This window comes from Elephantulus edwardii, unplaced genomic scaffold (genome assembly GCF_000299155.1).
Source record: "Elephantulus edwardii isolate Elephantulus edwardi_28Jun2011 unplaced genomic scaffold, EleEdw1.0 scaffold00422, whole genome shotgun sequence".
In the NCBI taxonomy this organism is placed as follows: Eukaryota; Metazoa; Chordata; class Mammalia; order Macroscelidea; family Macroscelididae; genus Elephantulus; species Elephantulus edwardii.
Window position 1 is genome coordinate 1,127,757 of NW_006400172.1, and position 19,830 is coordinate 1,147,586.

At 38.8% G+C, this 19,830-nt stretch overlaps 1 protein-coding gene across 1 annotated transcript in view; it reads left to right on the top strand.

Moving 5' to 3' along the window:
- Positions 1-19,830, top strand: part of LOC102876995 (complex III assembly factor LYRM7-like) — a 55,427-nt gene that overhangs the window by 11,249 nt on the left and 24,348 nt on the right. Inside the window, exon 2 of the mRNA XM_006902515.1 lies at positions 15,906-15,978. Within this exon, the coding sequence (XP_006902577.1) occupies positions 15,906-15,978 (73 nt within the window). The remainder of the gene's footprint in view (positions 1-15,905; positions 15,979-19,830) is intronic.

Sequence of the window (19,830 nt, forward strand, 5' to 3'; positions counted from 1 at the left end):
CCTTCCTTCCTTCCTTCCTTTCTTTCTCTCTCTCTCTCTCTCTTTCTTTCTTTCTTTCTTTTCCCCTCCTTCCTTCCTTCCTTCTTTCTTCTCTCTCTCTCTCTCTCTCTTTCTTTCTTTCCTTCCTTTTTTTAGATTTGTTTTCTGACAGCCCATGGAATATATGGCATTCATTATGAGCACTACAATTTTTTCCATTAGCTTTAATGAAAGCATACAGAAATTTTGGATTTCCATTCATTCATTGTTCTACTTTTCTCCCTGGACAACTTCCCCACCCCCCCCCCCATTCACTCTTCTTTTTGAAAAGTAAAAGAAAAATTCATTCATTGTTATACAATCCCTACTCCCCCAGCACTACAATTTTAAGACAGTGACCACTCTTCAGTCTTCTTTGTTCATTGTCCCAACTTTTACACACAACATGAGACAACTGAAAATACCATGACTTGGGTCAAGTGCACCTTTGTTCTCAAAGTGACGTATTTGCTCTGGATCATCTCATGAAGAAGCTTTTGGCGGCAGATTTGCGCAGTGCAATCTGTCATTTGATTTCTTGACTGTGGCATTCCATGGCTTGATATTAGACCCAGGTAAAATGAATCCCTTAACAACTTTGAATAATATTGTATGAGTTCCTTGTTTTTCAATGCAGCATAGTCTTCCATTGTGTGAATATATCAGATCTTCTCTATCCATTCGTTTGTTGATGGGCTCTTAGGTTGTTTCCAGCTCTTTGCTATTGTGAACAAAGCCGCAATAAACATGGGTGTCACCCATATTTCTTGGCATAACCTGGTGAGCATATCCAGGGAAGTAGCTATTTGTTGAAATGTGTCAATTGGTATTTCATCAATTCTTGGGGCCTTTTTTTGCCAATTCTTTCAGCGCAGCCCAACTTCATCCTTCATCACCATTGCCTATGTTGTTTCATTAAATTCTTCTGTGTCAGCCAATTCTTTTTAGTACAATGGCACATTATACTTCATGGATCATGAAATGTTCCTTTTCACAATTAATATGCTGCAAATCTATTCCTCTTTGATTTGTAATTCCCAACATCTTAGATCATATGATTGTCTGATTGAAAATGAACAATACCAGTCTATTTCAGCTCTCTAATGCATACTTGCTATATGCCTCATGGAGCTGGACAATCTCTAAGGTCAACAGGAGAAGTCTATGCCTTTGAGTTGTGGTCCTGGAGAAGATTGTTGAATACGCCATGGACTGTCAAGAGAGAACTAGCAGGTCTGTCCTGGAGAGGGTGAAACCAAGTTGATCCTTGGAAATAAGGATTTTGAAGCTCTGTCTCACATCCTTTGGGCACGTTGCCAGGAGGGACCAGTCCTTAGAGAAGTACATCATGGTGTGAAAGACGAAGGGACAGTGAAGAAGAGGAAGACCTTGGATGAGTCGGATTGACACAATAACTGAGGAAATGGAGGTGGGTATGTTGGAGGCAGCAAAACTGGCTCAGGATGGGGTAGGATTCAGAACTGTTGTCCATAGGGTTGGTATGAGTCACAGTCAACTCAATGGCACATGACGACAGCAACAACAATGCCTAGGATTATTAATTTGGGGCCTGTTGCTAGAAGAAGTTATTCCTTGGAGAGGGACATCATACTTGGGAAAGTAGAGGGACAGCAAAAGAGAGGAAGACCCTCAACTAGGATAGGTTGACATGGTGACTGCAGCAGTGGACATGAGTATGTCAGAGATTATAAGGATGTTCATAGAGTCACTATGAGTCATACTCAGTTCAGTGACACCAACAAGAACCACTAACAATGTCTAGGATACTGGTTTGGTTTTTTTTATTTTGTTTTTTATTATATTTATATATTTTTTTAAAATTTAATGAACATTTACAGAGCCTTTTGATTCCTATTCATTCATTGTTGCATTTTTCTCCCTCCCCAACCCCCCTACCCAATTCACTCTTCTCCTTGAAAAATAAAATTCTTTCATTCTTATACAATCCCTCTCCCTAAGTCCACTCCAATATGCAGCCTTCATTCTGAATTCCTGTTGTGATAATAATACCTAATTATATATCACTTTTAAACAGTTCTCTCCCTCCTCTGTTTCAATGCAGTATACATAACCCCAATGTCAGTCCCATTTAACAACAGTGGCACTATGTAATATTTGTCCTTTTGTGACTGAGCTATTTCACTCAGCATAATGTCCTCCAGGATCATCCATTTTGTATAATGTTTCATGAGATCTTTGTTTTTCAATGCAGCATAGTATTCCATTGTGTGAATATACCAGAGCTTCTCTATCCATTCGTTTGTTGATGAGCACCTAACTTGTTTCCAACTCTTTGCTATTGTGAACAAAGCCACAATAAACATGGGTGTGCATATAGCTGCTTGACAGGCAATTATCGTTTCTCTAGGGTATATTCCCAGTAATGGAATTGCTGGGTCAAATGGTATTTCTATTTGCAACTTTTCGAGAAAGTGCCATACAGCCTTCCATAGTGGCTGCACCATTTTACACTCCCACCAACAGTGAATAAGGGTTCCAGTTTCTCCACAACCTCTACAGCATTTGATGTTTGCTGCTCTGTTAAATTTTGCTGTTCTTACTGGGGTGAGAGGATATCTCTTAGTTGTTTTGGATACTGGGTTTTGTGTATTTTATTTCATTTTTTACAACATCCAATTTTCCTAGTTTCAGACTTTGTGCTTTATACATCCCAATCAGTAGATACTTGCTGTTTCTTTTTCTGATAAGATGTGGTCCATTTTCAGATGAAGTTCCTTTATTGGTTGAAAGGTTTACTCAATCCACATCAATAAGGTAGACTACTCTTTTTGAGAGGCCGTTCTCCTCTGCCCCCGGTCTTATTTTAAGTATCTTCCTCTGTGAAGGGCTTATCTCTTGGCATTATATTGGACAATGTTACATTGTTATTCATAAAATTTTCACTGGCTAATTATTTCAAAGGTGGATGACTCCTCTTGCTTCCTAGTACTTAACTAGGAGAAAAGAATATTCCAGAGGAAGATATTCTTTAAAGTAGAAAGTTGCTTGTAAAACTTGGAGAAATGAAAATTAATAGCACTCATTTTAAAAACACTTTTGATAAAGCTGGAACCTATGAAGAAGAATAGAGCATCAGGATTGGAGGAGTACTTATTATAAACAGGTGTTATACAGATGCCACAATCTTACTTGCAGAAAGTGAAGAGGACTTGAAGCTCTTGCTGAAGAAGATCAAGGATTATAGCCTTGATCTCAACATTGAGAAAACAAAGGTGCTAACCTCTGGGCCAATAGGCAACATCATGATAGACGGAGAAAGGATCGAAGTTGTCCATGATTTCATCTTTTTTGAATCAACAAGTAATATCCTTGGTACCAGAAATCAGGAAAGCAGGAGACATATTGCATTGGGCAAGTCCACTATCAGGGACTTTTCCAGAATACTCAAGATCAATGATGTGAGCTTGAAGACTAACTAAGATGCACCTAATTCAGGCCATGGTCTTTTCAGTCATTTGCTATGCATCTGAGAGGTATACATTGAATAAGAATGATAGAAGAAGAATTGATGCCTTTGAATTGTAGAAGATTCTCACCACTGGGCCAATTGACAGCATCATGATAGATGAAGAAGAGAGTGAGATTGTTAACAATTGGTTCCATGATCAACACTCTTAGTATCAGCAGTTAGGAAATCAAAAGATTAATTACATTGGGAAAATATTGTCAGGGACCTCTCCAGAGTACTGAAGAGAAATGATGTCAGCCTAGAAACTAAGGTGCCTCAAATCCAAGCCATGTTCTTCACAAATTCTTGCATCAGAGAGCTGGACAATGATTAAGAGTGATAGAAGAATTGATGTCTTTGAGTCATGGTGCTGGAGAAGATTATTGAGCATTCCATGGACTACTGAGAGTAAACAAACATGTCATGAGAGTGTGAAACCAGGCTGCTTCTTGGGAGTAAGGATTTTGGAGCTCTGTCTCACATACTTTGAGCATGTGGCTAGGAAGGACCAGTCCCCAGAAAAGGACATCATGCTTGGAAGGGTGGAGGAACAGCCCAGAAGAAGAAAACCCTGGGTGAGATTAATTTAGCAATGGTGTAACTATGGTAAAGGGGTTAGGCATGTTTAAGACAGTGAAGTTGACACAGGGTTTAGAGCTATTTTACATAGGGCCACTAGAGTTGTAGCAACTTGATGGCATATAACAGCACAAAACCAACAACAATAGAAGAGTACGTGGATTGCCAAAAGAACAGATATGTCTTGTGAAAAGTGCAGTCAGAGTGCTCTTTGGAGGCAAAGATGGCAAAACTTCATCTCTCACACATGGGGCATGTTGCTAGAAGAGACTTTTCCTTGGAGAGGAATATCATGCTTGAAAAAGTAGAGGGTCAGCAAAAATAATGGAAGACCCCAATGAGATGAATTGACAGAGTGACTGCATCAGTGGGCTCATGTGTGTTTCAGACATGATGAGGATAGCACAGGATAGGACAGTGTTCAGATACAGCATCACGATGAGTTGTACTTGACTCTGTGATACCTAACAACAACTGTCTTTAAGAAACACCTGCAAATGGTTGACATACATTTATATGGTAACTGAAATATAAGTGGTTTGTGTCCATCTAGCATTACATTGAAAGAAAGACTTGGCAATCTACTTCCAAAAAACAGACATTGAAAATTCTGTGGATCTCTGTTCTGAATGTTACAGGAGGAGATTGCCCCTCCTTCTCCAGGAGAAGATCTGGTGGATTTGAACCACACACCTCTGGGATTGCAGTGCAGCTTCTTGCCACTAGGCCACAAGAGCTCCCTTAATTATAATAATTTAATAAGATCCTCTGTCACCTAGTTTTCTGTATTTCAAGAAAGTTTATTAACCCAAAGATAAAATGAGGAATTTTTTTTAATTAGTAATGCTTATTGTATTAATGGGAGACACCCTTTTTTCTAGATAGCTTGTATCAACCTTTAGACTTTATCATCTTTTACTTCCTTCTTAATCCTTAATGTAACCTGTTTTCTACAGCCCTTACAATGTTAAACTCTAGATTTCTGCAAGTGTTCTGTGCTCTTTTAACTCTTTTCTATCATTGAGAACTTAGTTTCTAGTTTTGTGTTATTTCTATAATCAAAACTTAACAAAAAACTTGCAAAATTAGTACACAATATCCCCCAACTTTTTTGAAGTTTAGCCACACTGTAACATTTAGCCACACTTGCTCTATTATTCTCTCTCAATTTCTTTTATTCAAAATAGTGTTACCTTTATCTCTTGCACTGAATGTTCTCTGAGGTTCTGTTCTCAGTTATCTCTGCATGCCTCTACTTTGTGCTCTTTAGTTTGCACATATACTTGTGGAGTCTGTTTTCAGGGCTGTTTCAGTGATTGCCTCATCTCCAACTCCATCACTAATGACCTCCAGAACTTCTTGCATCATTTCCATTATGCTAAATCAGAGAGGTTCCAAATAAAACTCATTTTCTTTTTTCCTAATGTCTTCTAAATTTCTTGTTTTCTGTTTAATGCTCTGGTGTTTTCCTGGTTCGGCTTCCTTGAATAAATCTTTTTTGTGGTTTTTTGTTTGTTTGTTTGTTTGTTTTAGAAGAAATTTATTATTTTTTCTAAAAATATAAATGTGCTTAATAACAACAAAAATGTTTTCTTAAGCACAGTTTACATGGATCAACATATGTATAGGGCTAAAAATGATGCTAACTTGCTTTTTTTGTGACAGAGATTCTTTGGTTTATTGGATAAATACATTTTATGTTGAGAATTATCACTCTGAATTAAGGAAACTCATGGCAATATTATTCAAAATGGGTGACCCTGGAGGACATTATGGTGAGTGAACTGACATCGGGGTTGGGGGGAGACTGAGAAAGATGGGTTCAGTAATGTATACTGCATTGAAACAGATGAGGGAGAAAACTGTTTAAAAGGGATATGTGATTAGGTATTTTTGTCATGACAGGAGTCCCGAGCGAAGGCAGCATAGTGTAGTGGACCTGGGGGGAGGGATTGTAAAACAATGAAAGAATTTTTCTTTTACTTTTCCAACAGGGGTGTGTACTCGGTTGGAGAGGGTTAGGAGGGGAGAAAAGTGCAACAATGAATGAATGGAAATCCAAAGCCTCTGTCAATTTTCATTAAAAGTAATAATAAATTTAAAAAAAGAAAGAAATGGTAGCTTAAGGTGTTTTTCAGATTTCATAAATATACTTACTCTTATTCTTCTAGTTAGTCACTTTTTTTTTTTAGTTGCCTAGAGCTTCTATAACACATTACACACATTGGATGACTTAAAACAATGGAAATTTGTTCTCTCACAGTTCAGTTCAGATGTCTAAAACCGAGATGTCAGCAGGATTGGTTCCTTCTAGGACTTAGAGTGAAAACATCTCATGCCTTTCTCCTAAGTGCTAATGGCTGGTTATAAGTCCAGGAATTTCAGGTATCCCTTGACTGTAGTTGTATCGCTTCAATTTTTGCAATTTCTTCCTATCACTGCCTTCCCTGTGTCACTCTGTGTCCTTCCCTCCTTCTTATAAAGACATTATCACTGGATTTGGGGCCCACCTTACCCACCTTAATCCAGCATGACTTTATCTGAATCTTTACATCAATTACATCTATGAAGACTCTATTTCCAAAAAAGGACACATTCTTAGGTTTCAGATGGACTTGAGTTTTAGGGATATATTATTCAACCCACTAAGTTCTATCTTCTTTTTTTTTTTTTTAATTTAAATTTATTCCTTCTTCTGTAGACAAGGACTAAATGCCATCATCCTAGTCTAGGTGGTTAATACTGCTATGCTGCTTTGATTCTTCAACCTTCTTCCTCCTAGATAAAGAATATGGTACTATTTTGCTCAGAAATGTTTGGTAATTATTATCTGTCATAAAAGTAATATTATTCTCATTCATCTATTAGACATAAATTATTAATTGAATATCCAATATGTTAGGCCTTATATTAGCTTTAAGATATAAATATAATGTCCTAGTGATAAAGAGCTACATTGCAATCCGTAAGGCACGCAGTTTGAATCCATTAGCCTCTTCACAGGAGAAGGATGGGCAATCTCCCCTCATGCAAATAACTGCCTCTGAAAACCTGCCAGAGGGTCAGCTTCTGGTTTAGTTCTGACTCCATGGTACAAACTTTCTGAAAGAACTCTCTATCTTCTACTAGAGACTACTGAGCATGATTTTGTTGTCTTGTTTTGTTTTATAGCATAATGTTTATAGCTAGTCCCTTAAAAAGTGTGACAAAAGTGCTGTGGTAATACAGAGGAAACAGAAAAGCAGACCCAAAGTCCTTGAGTGCCTACTGACTCATAGTAACCACATAGAGGAGAACTTCCTTTTATAGTTTCCAAGACTATAATCTTTAGGGAAGTAGACTGCCATATCTTTTGCGGAAGCACTGGAGGGTTTGAACTGCAGACCTTTAAGCTAGGAGACAAACTCTTAACCATTATGGCCCCAAGGGCTCCTTAACTGCACAGAAAAGGAGCATTTAATACTTCCTGAAATATTCAGGAAACATTATAGGGAGGGTAAAGTTTGAGAGAAATCGTAAAAGCTAAATACAATCTACCTGGGTTATTGAGAGTTAAACATTATTTTTTTCTCCCCCCATGGAAACAGCTTGTATAAAAGCCAAGGAGCCATATTTAAGGGAATCTGTAGAGTGGGTTTGTGAAAGATCAGACCAAGTGAGGTTGAGAACTATGTGTACTATGTGTGACAGCCTGCTAGCTATGTCTGTCCTAATGTCTGTTTATCTTCGTCTTTAACAGAACCGTCACTGTTTCATTTGGCATTTGCAGTGGTGGTAAGGTGCCATCAAGTCCATTATGTCTCATAGTGACCCTATGAACAACAGATTTGAACCTTGCCCTAGCCTCATCATCTTTGATGTACTTAAGCCCATGGTTATAATCAAGTTACTGTGTCAATCCATCCTGCCCAGTTCCTCTCTTTTGCTGATCCTCCACTTTTCCTAACATGATGTCTTTTTCCGGGTACTAATCTCTCCTGACAACAAGCCCAAAGTATGTGAGACAAAGTTTCACCATCCCAGCCTCTAAGGTGCGCCTTGACTACATTTCTGCCAAGATAGACATATTTGATCTATTGTCCTTAGGATACGGGATATTCAGTAATCTTCTCTAACATAATTCAAAGGCATTGATTCTTCTGTCACGTAGGTGCCTGCACTAAATACAGTTTCAAGCTTCATTTGTTGTTGTTGTGTACCATCAAGTCAGAACTGATAGCTGAGTCTTGAACATGTTTTCGAAGACAGTAAATTGCACAGGAGGAGATTGTCCATCCTTCTCCCAAGGAGCAGCTGGTGGATTCAAACCACGTGCTTTTGGGATTGCAGTGCAGTTTCTTACCACTTGGCTATAGAATTCCCTTGTATTAGATTAAAAAAAAATAATTGAATGTATAATGGGAAATTTAAACTAACTGGCTGACCCTTTTTGGTGCTTCCCAAATTTCATTGCTGAGTGGAACTTGTGGCAGCACAATTCAAAGGAACTCTAGCCTCTTTGGACCATGAAAACAAGGGCCAACCTATTGGGATAACAGTGACTGGAAGGATCCTAAACCAAATATTAATAGGAGATAATTTTTTTTTTTAAATCTTCGTTCAGCCAGTTTTCAGGATTTTTGCCACACACAGCAGAATCTAATCTAATCTTAACGGTACATCATGATTCTGTTTGGACTTAGTTCCACAGAGGGCAGTGTGAAGCCTTTGTCATTGCTGTTAGTTGTCACCAAGGGGATTCCTGTTCATGGTGACCCCATGTCTGTAGATTAGAATTGTACCCCATACAGTTTTGAAGGCCATACGTTTTTAGAAGCAAATCACAAAGCCTATCTGCTTCTTTATCTTTTAAAAACATTATTCATTTTTTGGTGAAGGCTCCCAGAGCAAGTTAAGTTCATTCGACAGTTTCTGCACAAATTGTTCACTGACATTTGTTACATTTATCAGAATGTCATCATTCTCTTTTTTCCTGTGTTCCGTTTGTTCCCTTTCCAGCCCATCTAGTTTCCCCGCCTCCTTTCATCTTTAAGGGAGCTCTCATGGCCTTCTGGGTAAGGAGTAGAGCTGCCAACGCAAAGGCAGATGCTTCAAATCCATCAGTTGCTCTGTGGAAGAAAGATGGGCAGTCTGTTTTTGTGCCCTTTACAGTGTCTGAAAACCCACTGGAAAGTCAGCTATGAATCGATTCTGACTTGATGGCAATGAGTTTAATTCTCTCATATGTTTTTTTTTTAAAAATTTTTTTTTCATTCTCTCATCTTGAGAGAGGTTTTGTAATTGATGGTTTTTAAATATGGTGCTGATCTTAAGGGTATTTGTTATTCATTGTGTGTGCCACCCTGCTATTTCACTAAAAGGTGATTTCAGGGGATAGGCTTTTTTAAAGTTTAAAGAGCATCTCAGGGCCATTGTCTCAGAGAGTTCTTTGTTCTGTACGGTTCTAATTTGTCAGGCTATTAAAAAAATTTTAAAACATCTGAGTTCTTTATTTCTTCTCACATTCCATCTGGTACAAGGCACCATCTAAATCTTCTGGTCTCAGAGTTGATAAGGTTGTTTTCTCATGGAAGGTTGTTTTCTCCCCTTTGGGGTGTCATGGTTACTATTTTGTGGCAAGAAATTGTGCTGCAACCCCAAAGGCACGTGATTCAAATCCACCAGGGTTTCTGCGGGGGAAAAGGATGGGCAGTCTCCTCCTGTGCAGTGAACTTTCTCGGACCCTATTAATGGAGGGTCAGCTATGGCTTGGTTCTGATTCAGTGGTACAAAACAACAACAACAACATCATTTTGCTCCTGGTGAGTGGAAACCTTTAGTTTTGTGGTTTGGGTTTGTTTGGTTTGGGTTTTTTTAAACATTGAAAATGGGTTTTTTTCCATTGTCATACATTTTCTTCCCTCTTTCTTCCCCTTATTCCCCAGCCTACCCTGCAATGTATCCCTTGTTCAAGATTGTTGTTACAAATATAATGCCTAATCACATATTCTTTTTGGACATTTCTTCCCCACATCTGTTCTAAAGCAGTGTTCTATCCACTTATTTCTTACCATTTTCTCTCCATGTCTGTTTCATAATAGTGCTGTGTCTATCCTGTTTTATAACAGTGTTGTTATGCAGTATTTGTCCTTTTGTGACTGAGATATTTCACTCAGCATAATGTCTTCCAGGCTCCCCTATGTTGTGCAATATTTTACAAGCTAATTGTTTTTCAATACTGTGTAATATTCTACTGTGTGAATGTACCATAGTTTTCTAACCATTCATTTGTTGATGGGTGCTTGGTTGCTTCCATCTCATTGCTATTATAAATAATACAGCAGTAAACATGAGTGTGCATAGATCTGTTTGAGAGTTTTTGCTCTGGTTTCTTTAGAGTATATTCCTAGTAGTGGAATTACTGGGTCAAATGATACTTCTATTTCCAACATTTTTTAAAAAGGACCAAACCACCTTTCATTGTGGCTGTTACCCTTTTATGTTCCTACCAGCAGTGAATAAGAGTTCCCAATCTCTCTACACCTTTGCCAGCATTTGTTGTTTGCTGCCAGGTTGAACTTTGCTATTGTTACTGGGGTGAGATGGTATCCTCATAGTTCTTTTGATTTGCATCTCTCTGATAGCTCAGAATTTTGAACATTTCTTCACGTCTCTGTTTAGCATTTGAATATCTTCTTTGGTGAAATGTCTAGTTGTATCCTGTGCCCAGGTTGTGATTGGGTTGTTTACCTTTTTCATGTTGAGGTACTAGAGTATTCTATACATTTTCGATATAAGTCCATTATCAGATATGTCATTGCTAAATATTTTTTCCCCAATTTGTGGGTTTCCTTCTTACCCTGTTGGAGAAGTTTTTTGATGTGTACTGGCATTTGATTCCTAGAAGGTTCCATAAAACATCTTAGATGACTGCCTGCAAACTTTTAAGACTCCAAACATTTCTCACCTTACTAGGACGCAGGTTATGATTTATGTAGGCTATGAACTATGTTATGCCACTTGACTCAGTTGTCTTTTGAGACCTTGATTGGTCTCCAAATCCATAAAACCAATGGTGGAAGATGTTTGGTTATGTCTAAAGTCTACCTGCATGTGTGTCTTCAATAAATAGATGTGCTTACAGCCATATATTTGTATTTACTTATACCTAGCCTTGGGAAAAGCTATCATGCTGGGAAACCTGGAGGGTCAGAGGAAGAAAGGAAGACTTTCAACCAAATAGATTGACACAGTAACTGTAACAATGGCCTCAAGCATAACGCAGATGATGGGGATAGTGCAGGATAGGGCACACATCAAATCTATTGTTCCTAAATTCACTATTAGCCATAGTCTAGTTAATGGCACCTAACAATAACGACAGTCCTTCCTGGATGACTTCTTGCTGCCCTGAGCATGGTGGTACACGTATGCAGGTAATGGCAAGGTTTTGGGGTCGGGTGCTTTTTCAGGCTTGTGTTTGACGTGCAGGACTGCTCTTTCCCCCAGGAGTGAGGCCCTTGAGGCTTGGCCTAGGGTTTAAGGCAGGCGGTGCCTTAAATCCCCAAAGGTTCAAATTGTTTTCCTGTCACACATTCTTCTAGGTGGTCTGTGCATTGCTGTACAGAGGTAACTCGTGGTTGCTGTGATACTGAACACGGTGACACTGATGTGCCAAATGTGATAATGGTTACCCATGGTAGACAGTGTTTGCTGTAGCTTCCCAATTAAAACAAGCCTGGAAGCAGGAGTGGCATCCACTTCTGAAATGGCTTGCCTCCGGAAACTATGAACAGTGCTCAAGCCTTTCTTTCATAGGGTCGCTATGAGTTGTCTACGACTCAACAGAAACTAACAACAACAATATCCATCTTGCTATTTTTTAAAAAAATTGAAATTTAAATTCTCCATATTTTCTCACATTCAATCTGGGACTATTGTGATCCTAGTCAGAATCATCTGTGGTGGTATCTTTATATCTGTGTATCAGTTTGCCTGTTCCCACCCTGTTATGCTCAAATGCTCATTTTTACTTTGGTTGTGCTGTATTTATTCACTATGTCCATATTCATTGCCAATTTCCCATCATCAAAAATAATATAATGTTTTCAATTATGTTCTAACATGATTTGGTTTTATTAACGAGCAATATTCCTCTGTCTGAATATACCGCATTTTGTTTAACAGATATTTGAGTTGTTTTTACTTTGGGGAACTATCAATATTGAATTCACCTCTATGTAGAAATAATATTTTTAAAGTATTTCTAAATGTCTTTTCTTTTGGGATGAATATTGACATTCAAATGTGGAAGATGACTAAGTTCTATTTGCTTAATGTGCACTTTCCATCTAGTCACTTTACATCTTTGAGATTAGTATGACTGTATGACAGTTATTCATAGTTGAAACCTAGAACATATGATTCCATTATTTTCCATTATTTTTCATTTTCTTTGAAACTCATAATGGGTCTCTGGGGGCCTAGTCTGTAGGGAGTTGCACTGCTTACTCAAAGGGTAAGACTCTCCGGTGCTTTAAATCCATTTTAAGTACTCTTCATATGTATATAAGGGAACTCTGGTGGCTTATTGGTAAGGAGCTGCACTGCCAACATGAAGGCATGTGATTTGAATTCACCAGTTGCTCTGCGGAGAAAGAGCTATTCTCCTCCTGAGATATTTACAGCAACTGAAAACCCACTGGAGGATCTGACTCCACACCAATGTCTTGACATATATAACAAAATGTATACTAAAGGCAGATACCAAAACAGAAGAAAGAGGAAGCAGAAAACTTTAAAAAATTCTTTTAAACAGTCATAACGAACTTTCACAGAAAGAGGTTAATACATTACTACAAACTTGGAAAACAACAAAAAAGAAGTAATATTGTTGTTATGTGCCATCAAGTCGACTACGACTCAGTGACCCTATGAACAATGGCTCTGAACCAGCCTCACCATCTCCAACACATCTGTACCCATGGCCACACTCACTGTGTCAGTCATCTCATCCAGGATCTTCCTCTCTTGTGCTGACCTTTTACCCTTCCAAGCATAATGTCCTTCTCCAAGGACTGGTCCCACCTGAGAATATGCCCGAAGTGTGTAAGATAGAGTTGCAAAAATTCTTGCCTCCAAGGTGAAGCTTGGTTTCACCCTCTGCAGTACAAACCTATCTGTTTTCTTGGTAGTCCATGGTAAGTTCAATACTCTTCTTCAGCACCACAGTTCAAAGGCATCGAATACTTCTTCTGTCATCCTTAGTCATTGTTCAGTTCTCAGATGCATAGCAGGCAATTGAGAAGGCCATGGCCTGGATCAGGTATACCTTAGTCTCTAGATTGACATGATTGCTCTTTAGCATTCTGGAGAGGTCCTTGAGAGCAGATTTTCCCAGTGCAACTCTTCTTTTGATTTCCTGACCGCTGGTGCTAATGGTGTTGATTGTGGATCCAAGCAAAATGAAATCATCAACAGTCTCAATCTTTTCTCCATCTATCATGATGATGTCTATTGGCCCAGTGGTAAGGATCTTTTTGTTTGTTTGTTTTTATGTTGAGATGCAATCTGTATTGAATGCTGCACTCTTTGATCTTCCGTGGCAAACACTTCCGTCGTTTCAATGCGCAAGATTATGTCATCTGCATAAGCAGGTTGTTAATGAGTCTTCCTCCAATCCTGAAAGCCACATTCTCATCTTCATTAAGTCCAGCCTCTTGAATGATCTGTTCCACATACAGATTGAAAAGGTATGGAGAAAGGATACATCCCTGATGCACTCCTTTCTTGATTTTGAACCATGCAGTGTTCCCTTGTTGTGTTAGGACATCAGCATCTTGGTCTAAGTATAGGTTTAACTTAAGCACAATTAAGTGTTCTGGGATTCTCATTCTTCTCAATGTTTGCGACAATTTGTTGTGATCCACTCAGTCAAATGCCTTTTCATAGTCAACAAAACACATAAATAAACATCTTTTTGATACTCTCTGCTTTCAGCTAACATCCATGTGACATCAGCTAAGATATCTCCAGGACCACAGACGCTTTTTCACCCAGCTTGATTTCTCAGCGTTCTCTGTGAATGTACTGTTCTAGTCATTTTTTTTTTAATCTTCAGCAAGATTTTGCTTGCATGTGATATCAATGATATTGTTCAATAATTTTTATATTCTGGTGGGCCACTTTTTTGGGGCATAGGAACAAGTATGACTCTCTTCCAGTCAGTTTGCCAGGTAGATGCCCTCCAGATTTCTTGGCACAACTTGGTGAGCACATCCAGGGCTAAATCTGTTTGTTGAACTATGTCAGTTAGTGGTCATTGATACCTGGGGCTTTATTTTTTGCCAACTCCTTCAAGAGCAGCTTGAACGTCTTTCTTTATTACTGTTGATCTTGATCATATGTTTCTTCTTGAAATGCTTCTGTGTGAACAAGGCTTTTTTGGTACAGTGACTCTTATGTATTCCTTCCATCTTCTTTTGATGCTTCCTGGATCATTCAAGATATTGCCCATAGCATCTTTAGTATTGCAACTTAAGGTTTGAATTTGGTCTTCAATTCCTTCAGCTTAAGAAATGTTGAGTAAGTTCTCCCCTTTTAATTTTCTGACTCATTTCATTTCTGCAGCTTTCATTGTAATCCTTTGCTTTGTCTTCACAAGCTATCCTTTGAATCTTCTGTTCAACTATTTAAGTTCATCATTTATTTCCTTTGTTTTGGTTTCTCAGCATTCTAGTGCAATATTCAGAATCTCTCCTTTTGATGTTGTTGTTGTTTTTGTTGATTGCCTTCAAGTCGAGCACAACTCATAGTAACCCTATGAACAAATGGCCTAAAGCCCCACTACAACCATTGACACTTATCAAAGTTTGCAGAGTTTCCAGAGGCATGTTATTTAGGAAGTGGATGCCACTCCTGCTTCCAAACATGTCATAGTATGTTATTGTTGTTATGTGCCATTGAGTCCCTGCGATGTATAGTGACCCTATGTACCGCAGCTCTGAACCCTTCCCTGTCCTGATCCAGTCTTACTAACTTTAACACACCAACTCTCATTGCTCCAGTTACTGTGCCAATCCATTTCATCTGGGTTCTTCCTCTCCTGCACTGTCTGCTTGATGGTAGACAACCACAATAGTTTATAATAAGGAAACAAGATAGGTAGAAGTGGAGGCAGATATTTTATCCTGGATGGCACTTGTGACAAAGGGAAGATCTTGCTTGACATTTTTCAAGCTGAAAGAACTAGGGAGGGAAACCAAATTCAAGCCTTGGGTTGCATTACTTAGAGATATCATGGGCAATCTTTCTTTTTTTTAAAAAAAAAGTGGTATTTGAAATATATCTTTATTCTGATTCTAAATGAAAAGGAATGGGAATTACAGTAATGAACAAGATTTCACTACAGAGTATTGTGAAGTGATTATAGCAGTCTTGAAACTCAAAAAGGAAACAATTGCTTTCCAAAAAAATTAAATATGCAGGTCCAATAAAATGAAGGTGTGTTTTAACTGCCATACTCACTCCGAAGTCCATTCATAAATTTAACTAATTGCCAAGGTTGATTACTTTAACAGGCTGGTTTTTGGCAGGGGAATTGTTAACTTTTTAACTTTCTTTGTAAGTTATCTGTATTCAAGCAATTTTATATTGTTTTTATAAACAACCCCCCCCCACACACACACAGATATAAAGATAGGCAGGGGAAATTTTTTTTGTACATCGTGGCTTTCACCAGTTATTCTAAATACAAACAAAAGAAATGGTGTTTAAATTCTTGTAAGATACAGTGAAATATTTTCTTAATTTGAGTTCTGTGTTCTGATTTTGTTAACAGGTTTTACAACTCTTTAAAACATTGCACAGGACCAGACAACAAGTTTTTAAAAATGATGGGAGAGCACTAGAAGGTAAATTTGTTTTTTCACCCCTTTGGAACAATTTCTCTTTGACATCTCTGATAAGGATTTGTTTGCTTTCAATGTAACAGGTAAGTAAATGACCCTAAGTGGTTATGACCTTCTCTTTTCCTAAGGTTGTTATATTTTTTTCAAGACTAGTATATATTACTAGGGAGCTCTGGCGGCATAGTCCATAACTAGTTGCCTTGCTGAACCAAAGGCTCAGCATCTGTTAGTTCATCCACTTATGACCCCAGCAGAAAAAAAGTTTGGCAGTCTCAAAAAAAAGTGATTTACAGCTTCAGAACCCCAATGCAGGGTCAGCTATGTGTTGATTCTGAGTCAATGACAACGAGTTGGAGATTTTTTTATTATGTATTGTGCTACTTTATAACATGCCTCAGGAAACTATGAACTTTGATAAATGTCGACAGTTATAGAGGGGCTTCAGGCCTTTTGTTTATATGAGGTTTTTTTTGTTCTATGAATCATGCATGACTTGAAGGCAATCAACAACAACAACAATTGTGCTACTTTACAAAGATTTTGAGTGAAGGTTTACAAATCATATTGGGTTTACATATAATCATTCATGTTGTTGTTGTTGTTGTTGTTGTGTATCAGAGTCAGAACCGACCCATAGCTGACCCTCCAGTGGGTTTTCGGAGACAGTTAATTGCGCGGGAGGAGATTGCCCATCCCTCTCCTGCGGAGCAGCTGGGCCCTTGAACCATTGCCTACGGGATTGCAACACAGCTTCTTGCCACTGGGCCACCAGAGCTCCCTAATCATTCATAGATACTTTGTTTTATAGCATTCATTTCCACAGATTAATATGAAAAGGGGAGCCCTAGAGGCCTAGTGGGTAAGGAGCTGTGCTGCTAACTTAAAGGGAGGTGATTCAGCTCCACCATCTGCTCCAAGTCTTCTCCTGGCAATTTACAGCCTCTGAAAACCAACAGAAGGGTCAGCTATGTGTTGGTTTCAACTTAACTGCACATAACAGCAACAATAACCATGTGATTAATTCATTACAATGTCTAATCAAGTTTTGCTTTTCCTTTTACTTATTATATGTCTATTAAGGGAGCTCTGGTAGCCTTGTGGTAAAGAGTTCTGTTGCTAACACAGAGGTCGGTCCATGGTTTGAATCCACCAGCTGCTCTGCAGGAGGCAATCTCCCCTCCATGCAATTTAGTGCCTCTGAAAACCCACTGGAGGAAGGGTCAGTCTTACTCGAGGGTACACAACAACATATCCATTATTCCTTTTCACTCTCCTTTTTGAGGACTATCTACTTAAAGAGAAATTTTAAGATTACTTTTCCAGAAAAACATTAGAATTTCAGTGTGCTCCCTTGTTTGCTCTATCTTTAAGCCATGAAACCCATTTCTTAAATTGTCTAACCAGATTTTGACATTATCTAAGACTTAATCTCAAATACACTGCCATCAAGTCAGTTCTGACTCACAGTGACTCTCAATTGGGTTTCCAAAACTATGAATCACAAAGAAACAAGATGGCCCATCTTATTCCCTTGGAGCCACTGGTGGATTGGAACTGCCGGAGACATCAGCCTTTGGGTTAACAGCACATCTCACTGTGGACAACACTGTGATAAAAACCCTTCTTTCAGACTAGATACCACCATGTTCTTAAGGCTTTGTATCTGTCAAGTCATAATATTTATGAAGGAAAATCTAGCCCAAAGTTATTCCAAATTCAATGTCTTACTTGTTTTAAGTGGAAGTCACAGCCCTAAAGGTTAGATTCTATGTTAATTATATTCCATTCTACTCCTTAGACTTTTATGAACTGCTTTAACATTCCCCACTGCCCCTAGGAATTTAAGTTTTTAAATTTACCAAGGTTTTAAAATTGGCAGTTTCTCGAGCGTTAACTTATATAGCTGATATTCTAGGCACTTAGCATGAATTCCTCATTTAATTCTCATAGCAACCCCTTGAGCTTGTTAAAATCCTCATTTTCCTAAGTGTGCAAAGATTTGTCCCTGCTTCATACTTTAGTAGGTGATGGAGCTGACAAGTAAGCCTAAGCAATGTGCCTCCAGAGCCCAAGCTCTTAACCATCTTACAGTCTGTGTCATAGAAAAAGATTTGTAGCTGTTCTTCAGCAACTTGATTTTTTTTTGGTCACTTTAGATGCTCTAAAATTAAATAATTGTAAGAACATTACGTATATGTTTCCTGAGCATCCTGCGTTAATTCATTCAATGCTCACAGCAAACCCGTAAGATAGTATGTTACCAGATTACGTTAAACTGTGCTGTTGTAACTCTCAGTAGTGTCTGAGTAGGCATTCAAAGTTTTTTTATCACTCAATTTACATAGCAGCCAAGGCACTAAAATTATAGTTATGTCCTCCCTACTATGTATCTTTATTTTAATTTGTTTGTGTATGTGAGTTGGTAAAAGGAGCCTTGCTGATATTGTGCATAACCTATAGATTGTTAGCCAAAGGGTGGACAGTTTGAATCTACCAGCTGCTCCTTGGAAGAAAGATGAACAATATCCTCCCACAAAGATCTGTAGCCTGGGAAACAAGAATGGAGAGTTCCTATGAGTCAGAACCAACTCAACCCCAGTGGGAAGACCCTCAACAAGATGGACTGAGCGTGCTGCACCGATGGGTGAAAGCAGAGCAGGGACTGACTGTGAGGAGTACAGGGCCAGGCCGTGCTTCATTCTCTTGAACATAGGATGTCACAAGCCAGAGCCAGCTCAGTGGAGCCTAACAACAACACAGTGTACCAGTTGTTGGTGGTGTGTTCTGCCAACCTAAAAAAGCATTTGTAGAAGCAAAGCCTTAAACTGAATTTGTTAAAATCCAATAGCTGATATACACAAGCCAGGTTGGAACTGAAAAGCAAGAAACAAAAGTAGTCAAGAGCCATTTGTACTGTCAACCCAAAGGCACGTGGTTCGAATCTGCCAGCTGCTCTGCAGTAGAACTATGAGCAGTCAGTTCCCTTGGGATTTCGACCTCTGAAACTCTGTTGGAGTGTCAGCGGTGAATCATTCTCAACTCAGTGGTACACAAGAGCAACAAGGTTTAGTTGCAAACTGTCTAGCTGTTTAGTTGCTAGCTGTATGGAGCACTCCAAGTGACTCCTTCAATGAATTTATTATTTATCTACTTTATTTTGCATGAGCAAAATAAATTTCTGTTCTAGAGTTGTTGTTGTTAGTTGTTATAGAATTAACTATGATTCTAAGCAATTCTATGAATAACAGACCCAACCCTTGCTGTATTTTATATCATCTTCATAATCTCTACTATGCCCAATCCCATTATTGCATTAACTGTCTCAGTCCCATCTCATAGAGCATTTTAATTTCTTTTACTGACCCCCCACTTTTCCAAGCAATATTTTTTTCCACTGAACAGCACCTCCTGACCCTATGTCCATACCATGCCCGCATCCATGTCCATGTCCATACCAAGACCCCGGGTCACATCCTTACCTCTAAGGAGCATCCTAGTTTCACTTCCTCCAAGACAGGTTGGTTGGTTTGTTCTTCTGGTAGTCCATAGTATATTCTGCACTCTTTGCCAACACCTCAATCCAAAAGCATCAGTTCTTCTTCAGTCTCCTTTATTCATTATCAGATTTCACCTGCATATGCAGATGACACAACCCTGCTTGCTGAAACTGAGGAGGACCTGAAGTGCTTGCTGCAGAGGGTCAAGGCCTGCAGCCTTCAGTATGGATTGAGGCTCAATGTCAAGAAGACAAAGATTCTCGCCACTGGACCAATTGGCAGCATCAGGATGGATGGTGAAGAGATTGAGATTGTGCACAGCTTTAGTTTGCTTGGCTCCACAGTCAACACTCTTGGC